General features: G+C 46.3%; 3 protein-coding genes across 3 annotated transcripts; 2 read left to right on the top strand and 1 right to left on the bottom strand.

Annotated features, from left to right (window-relative positions):
- Nucleotides 1-632: 632 nt before the first annotated feature.
- Nucleotides 633-1,616, bottom strand: BKA55DRAFT_542541 (uncharacterized protein; the record flags this gene model as incomplete). Its single annotated transcript, XM_046190494.1, has 4 exons — nt 633-715; nt 753-1,118; nt 1,224-1,409; nt 1,493-1,616. 4 exons carry the CDS (start codon nt 1,614-1,616, stop codon nt 633-635), a joined length of 759 nt encoding a protein of 252 aa, XP_046045736.1.
- A 591-nt stretch (nt 1,617-2,207) lies between these two features.
- BKA55DRAFT_542540 (uncharacterized protein) lies at nt 2,208-5,259 on the top strand (the record flags this gene model as incomplete). Its single annotated transcript, XM_046190493.1, has 2 exons — nt 2,208-3,186; nt 3,251-5,259. 2 exons carry the CDS (start codon nt 2,208-2,210, stop codon nt 5,257-5,259), a joined length of 2,988 nt encoding a protein of 995 aa, XP_046045735.1.
- On the top strand, nt 5,194-5,813 carry BKA55DRAFT_576794 (uncharacterized protein). Its single transcript, XM_046193516.1, has one exon. The coding sequence runs from the start codon at nt 5,278-5,280 to the stop codon at nt 5,533-5,535; it is 258 nt and encodes an 85-aa protein (XP_046045734.1). The 5' UTR covers nt 5,194-5,277; the 3' UTR covers nt 5,536-5,813.
- The last annotated feature ends 1,157 nt before the right edge of the window (nt 5,814-6,970 follow it).

The following is a 6,970-nucleotide window of genomic DNA, read 5'->3' as shown; positions in this document are numbered from 1 at the left end:
TTGTCATGGATAATGCTACAATTCACTGTTCTAAAGAGATCGAGGAGATGTGCGAGAGGGCAGGCGTGAAGCAGGTTTTCACAGCGCCATACACGCCCGTCACGAACCCGATAGAGGAGCATTTCGCCGAACTGAAGGCGTACGCAAAGGTGCGATGGGATGAGCACATTGATCTCATTCAGAGAGACTTTGGCGCGTATATCAAGTCCTGTGTCACTGCTATCGGTGGACGACAAGACAGTGCTGAAGGGCACTTCAGGAATGCTGGCCTGACGGTTGAGCAACCTCCAAGTTCAGACAGGGCAAGTGACGATGATTAATTGAGCTAGGGAAAGAGAATAAAGAGTATCAAGATCTAACTAAGACTTTAGTGCGTCCGCCCACACAGGGATGTCGCCAATGTAAGAGAGCGATGCCCAAGGCTACGCCTTTGTCCGTGAAAAATGCGACGTCCTGAACCTGATAGACATACTTCAAATCGAAACACGCCTCCATCGTGATTCGATGCGCTTGCCGGAAGCCTGCTTCCCAATAGTCGCTCTCCACCCGTCCACACAGCCACTCACAGTAGGCAATTCCTGCTCTGTCGATCGGCATGGGAATGACGATATCAGCGGCCCGCCTGCTGAATCCTACCCTACTACCTCCGGCGGTGACATGGGCCCCAATCGGATGGTTCTGCTGAGCCTCACCATGAGATCCTGGACAAGAAACACTAATATTGATTGGAGGTAAGTCATCGCCTCTCTTACGTTTCAGCTGCTTGTATTCCAGGTTTTCCTGGTCCTGTCTGAAGATCCGCTCGCGGATTGTTTCAGGCACATGGTCATGGTTTCTTAGCAACCCGCCTTCTTCGGCGTAGTCGACAAGCTTGTTTAGAAGACCCGAGTCGAGCTTAAAGTGCTTCTTACTAACTAGATCGCGCCAACAATAAAAGCCTGCATTGACACACGGAACACCAGTATAATGGAAGACTTCGTAAACATCGTTCCACACCGGACGACTACCAGAAGTATCTTCCTGCTCGGCGAGAAGCCGGTCTCGGGCAGCAAATTGCCTGCCCGTGGCCCCGCGACGGCTCTGCCGCCCGCCGGTATTTGCAAGCTGTGTTACTTGATCTGTGGCCTTGTAGATGAAATATATATCCAACCTCAACTTATGGCCTTCACAGAACAACAGACTCCATGATTGTATTTTATCTTCGATCGCCTTCCACTAGATACTTAACCCCGGGAATTGCTTCCGTAGGTTTCGTTCGCTACGCTTGTCGACGGATACGACGATTGTGGTCTCAACTGGCTTATACTCTGGGCTAGGCACTTTGGATGCAACCATCTTCGCGAGTTCTGCGCTAAGGAATCGATCCCAATACGCGCTGGGAGCTAGAGTTAAGTCTTCTTCGGTGATCTCTGGGAGCAAGTCGGGTCAGTTTCGTCATCTTCAAAGTCAGAGTCCCAATCACTCGGCCGAAGCAGCGGCAGTCTTCGTGTACCTCCCAGCGCTTGACTAGGCCCAGTAAGGCTTCGGCTTGGGCTATCGAACACGGGGAGCGATGGGGTTCGGTAGTCGAGCTCTAAATAATCGCCTTCGTAAATATTGGGGTTTGGGCTCTGCATGGTCACTGGAGACGCGAATTCGCATTATCTACGAAGGGGTCAAGCCGGACAAATGGATGGTTTGTTTAGGAGGGCGCAAAGGGCCACGTGGCCTTTTTCCTTTGATCGATGGTATTTCATCACGTGATAAGATACCTTCGCTATTTGATTAGAGGCCACGCATGACTCAGCGCCATTGGAGCTGAACTTGAAATACAACACCCTATATCCTTCACTCAACTAGTCACCCTCTCGTGATCCTCTAAGGAGCTCATCAAGGTAGTCCCTAATTCTTGAGACATTCATATGGCTTACAGAGCAACTCAAGAAGCCTTATACGAGTGCAGAGTCTTGTGATAATTGGCATCAGTCAGTAGCTGTAGGGTAGCAAGAAAATCATGACCCTACACAATGGGAATGGGTTGGTTCTTTGTCAGCTCGACACTGGTTGGACACGGTGCCTTCCTATGTGCGGGGTATCTGACTGCATCTTCAGCCGCTCAAGCACGACGACGCGATCAACAAACAACTCATTGTGAAAGAATCTTAGATCATATAGTAGTTCCGGCCATATCTATTCACTGAGTTATGTGACAACAGATTTGCTACAAGATGTCGACCACACAAAGAAGCCACGCCGATCGAACGGGCACACTCGACCCCAGGGACTACAAAATTGCTTGGATCGCCCCACTTGAAATCGAAGCTAAGGCTGCTCTGTATTTACTAGACGAACGACACCGCGGCCGGTTTCCCGTCGACCGTGGCGATGACTACGTGTTTCAAGCAGGTGTCATGGGCGGTCATAATGTCATCATCGCAACACTGCCGGCAGGCCAAGAATATGGCACGGGTTCTGCGGCTGCACTTGCAGGCCAGGTGAAGAAGTTTTTCCCCAACCTCTGGTTTGGCCTGCTCGTCGGCGTGGCAGCGGGGCTTCCTGACCTTTCTCGTAACCCAGCGCGCGATATTCGGCTGGGTGATGTGCTTGTCGGTCTCCCCGTTGGCGAGAGCGCCGGGCTCATCCCATATGACCTTGGCAAAGAAACGGAAGACGGCTTTCAACCGCTCCGACTTGGCCACAGCCTCGCCATGACTGAACCAATTGTACGATCGGCTATAGGTAGCATCAAGCTCGAGGCACCGAACGACACCGAAATCTTTTTGCCATATTACGAGAAGATACGCGATTGCGAACATGCAACTGGTACATTCGCTGACCCTGGGCAAGACGGCGACATATTGTTTCTAGTTTGCAATGATGAACAAGAGGAAGTCGCTGAACGTCCTCGACGATCACCAGTTCGACGCACTCGAGTGTGGTATGGCCCAATTGGGTCAGGAGATAAGCTGCTGAAGAACGCACAAAAACGAAATGAACTGAGGGACAGATATGATATTATCGGCCTGGAGATGGAAGCGGCGGGAATCACGAATCGAATACCAGTTGGCGTCATCCGAGGGGTATGCGACTACGGCGATCGACATAAGAACAAAAACTGGCAGCCATATGCGGCAGCAATGGCGGCTTCGTATGCAAGAGCATTGCTGGATGAGATTCGCTCAAGTGACAGGACTGTAAACTCAAGTAGTGAGTAAGCATCAAAAAGAAATCTAGGTTATATGGATAAGAATGATTGCTAACGATACGCTAGGTCAGGTTTATGAACCATGTTATTGTATCCCGTTCGCCAGAAACGTACGTTTCACTGGTCGCACAACGATCTTGAATGCAATAGAAGACAAGTTCTTGGGCGAGAACTCGAGCCAGAGGATGGCGCTAGTCGGACTTGGTGGGGTCGGCAAGACTCAAATTGCCCTGCGTTTTGCATATCAGATCAAGGAGGAAAGACCAGACTATTCGATCTTCTGGGTGCCAGTTCTGAGTGATGAAACTGCAGAAGGTGCTTATATGGACATTGCAAAGAAGCTTGGGTTGCAGAAGAGTAGTGAAGACGACAATGTGAAGGATCTAGTCTACCAACACCTCAGCTCGGACAAAGCTGGCAAGTGGCTCCTTATTGTGGACAATGCCGATGATAAGGAGCTCATCCTTGGATCTGCCGAAAAGCCAGGGTTGGAAGGGTATTTACCCCAAAGTGAAGACGGTATCATCTTGTTGACGACGCGGTCTGGGCAAGTCGCCGAGGAGTTCGCGCAAGCCGATGTGATCTATATTGAGCAAATGGATCAAAGAGAAGCGAAGACCCTTTTAGAGAAGTCTCTGGTCCAAAGACAGATGCTTCGGGACAAAGTAGCGATCGGTGAGCTACTCGCATATTTGACCTTTCTCCCGTTGGCAATCACGCAGGCTGCCGCATACCTCAATCAGACCAGGGCGCCCATACGGACATATTTGAGCCTCTTGAAAAACGCTGAGGACCATGGCACGGGAGTTCTTGAGAGAGAGTTCAAAGACAGGACCCGATATACAGATTCTCAAAACGCTATAGGAACAACATGGATTGTATCTTTCCACCAGATCCAAAAGTCAAACAAGCTTGCCGTTGACGTGTTGTCATTCATGTCATGTATAGAGCCAAAGGCGATTCCCCAATCGATATTGCCCTATGCAGAGGCTGATGAGCTGGAATGGGCCATCGGTACACTTTGCAGTTACTCGTTTCTGGTTCGTAGGGAAGAGAGTAATGTGTTTGACATGCACAGCCTTGTATACACGGCAACACGAGGCTGGCTTAAGCAGCAGGAACGGGAGAGGCAGGTATGGAATGATGCAATATGCCACCTTGCAGCAAGGTTTCCCACAAAAGGCGATGCTCACTACAACTTAAGAAGGGAATATCTGCCACATGCGATGCGGCTACTAAGCCGAAATCATGAGGACAAGACGGTGGAAACCTACCAGCTTTTCAAAAAAGCTGGAGACTCCTTTAACACAGATAGACGGTTCAAAGAAGCGATTAAGTATTTTGAGGAGCTGTACTGGTGGAGGAAGGACCTCGATCTTGAAACAGATCATGATCGACTAGCATTAGAACACAAACTTGCAACCGCATACCTCGAAGACCGACGAATCAAGGAGGCGATTAAGATGCTTGAGCATGTGGTGGCAGTCCAGAAGAAGACACTAGATGAGAAGGATTATTTTCGACTAGCATCAGAACACCAACTTGCAACCGCATACCTCGAAGACCAACGAATCAAGGAGGCGATTAAGATACTTAAGCATGTGGTGGCAGTCCAGAAGGAGACACTAGACGAGAAGGACCATCTTCGACTAAACTCAGAGCAAGTACTTGCAACCGCATACCTCGAAGACCAACGAATTAAGGAGGCGATTAAGATGCTCGAGCATGTGGTGGCAGTTAGGAAGGAGACACTAGATGAGAAGGACCATCTTCGACTAGCATCAGAACATGAACTTGCAAGAGCATACCTCGGTATCCGACGAATCAAGGAGGCGATTGAGATGCTTGAGCATGTGGTGGCAGTCCAGAAGGAGACACTAGATGAGAAGGACTATCTTCGACTAGTATCAGAGCATATACTTGCAACCGCATACCTCGAAGACCGACGAATCAAGGAGGCGATTAAGATGCTCGAGCATGTGGTGGCAGTCCAGAAGGAGACACTAGACGAGAAGGACCATCTTCGACTAGCATCAGAACATGAACTTGCAAGAGCATACCTCGGTATCCGATGAATCAAGGAGGCGATTGAGATGCTTGAGCATGTGGTGGCAGTCCAGAAGGAGACACTAGATGAGAAGGACTATCTTCGACTAGCATCAGAGCATATACTTGCAACTGCATACCTCGGTAACCAACGAATCAAGGAGGCGATTAAGATACTCGAGCACGTAGTTGCGATTAAAGCAGAGATGCTAGCAGAAAATAACCCCAGTCGACAGCTGTCAGTAAACCTACTGCAGGATTGCTTCAAAAGGTTGGAAGTGGCTTATAATAACAATAATGTCTGAGGTATCGGCTTCAAAGGCGAAAACGGAATTATCCTTTTCAAACTATACGTCGTCAACCCAGCGTAGCATCCACAATGTATTAATTTGTTTTCTCAGTGGCTTCACAATCACCACTATATCTGTAGTTACTCAGAATATTACGAGCAGGCTAGGGAGGGCCCGAGATTATATGTGTAAAAATGAGACAGGCCGAATTCTCCATTTTCTGGCATGACCCGAATTTGATCACGTCTTCCATCGGTGAGACGCGGGGCGTTAACCACGGGAGAAGACGAGAGAAGAGCCGATTTGAATAGGGCTTATCTATATCTGTCACGTCAGCATTACTGGCTTACCCTCTCTGATAGTTACATGAATGCCTCAGACACCATACCTTATTGTGAGGCTCTGGAAAGTGACCTTGGCCAGTACTCTCGCATACTGTACTACCCCACAATAACCCCACTAGCTTAAATTTGTGTTAGTTAGGTATGGTAACTGAACTTGAAAATTACTATACTGTAACTAGTAGTCTCTCTTTTAAAGTCTTTAAGTAATGCCCACTTTAAGGCACTGTAAAGTAAGGTTAGCATTTAGAGGTCAAGGCATTACTAAATAGAAATATATAGATATTTATTAATCCTACTCTGCTAGTTTTTAGGTTTAGTTACTATATATAGTACTATACCTTACTAAGACAGATTTAAGCTAGTATAGTAGGCAGTATAGTATATAGGAGCACTAGCTTAGGTTACTTTCCAGAACCTCACCGCTAGGTGTAGTGCCTGAGGTATTTATATAAGGATCAGAGAGTGTGAGCCAGTAATGCTGATATGGCAGATATGGCTAAGTCTTATCTAAATTAGCTTATCTCTCCTCTTTAATGCAGTAAAAATAGGTCTCCTATTATGCCCCAAGTCTTATAGTATTAATAAATAATATCTACATGGTGATTTTCCTGATAATTATAAATAAATTTTATCGCAGCTATAAGTTATAAGATTTCAGATATAATTAGTTTTATAAATATAGCCTATAAATCAGGTAGTATATAAAGGGAGTATTATAAGGCTACTTATTTATTTTAGTAATAAAATGCAGTTTTAATCTTAGAAGGTTATAAGTATTATATAATTATTATTACCTGAGGTTACCTGGTATAGATCTTTAGTGGCGCGAGGCAGGTTGCAGCTAGCTTATAGAAGATCCACTATTAGCTACTAGATATATCCCCTGCAGTAATCTATGTGCTAAAAATTAACTATATATATATATCTAACTAAGTTATTTGCTAGTTTAAAACAATATATAGTATATAAAGCATTACTAATAGGCGCCTTGTTAGCTAAAATAAGCAGCTAGGCATAGTAATTTATATTATATTTACTTATCTTACTAGCGAAAATCTTTACCTTTTTTAATTATTAAGTAATTTAATTATATCTTTTTATAAAAA

This window comes from Fusarium redolens, assembly GCF_020744475.1.
Source record: "Fusarium redolens strain MPI-CAGE-AT-0023 chromosome Unknown BKA55scaffold_14, whole genome shotgun sequence".
In the NCBI taxonomy this organism is placed as follows: Eukaryota; Fungi; Ascomycota; class Sordariomycetes; order Hypocreales; family Nectriaceae; genus Fusarium; species Fusarium redolens.
Note: the sequence above shows the minus strand (reverse complement) of the source record. Positions and strands in the feature narration are given on the sequence as shown.

What these genes read in the sequence shown, in the direction of transcription:
- BKA55DRAFT_576794 (XM_046193516.1), top strand. Translation starts at nt 5,278, where the DNA reads ATGCTTGAGCATGTGGTGGCAGTCCAGAAGGAGACACTAGATGAGAAG.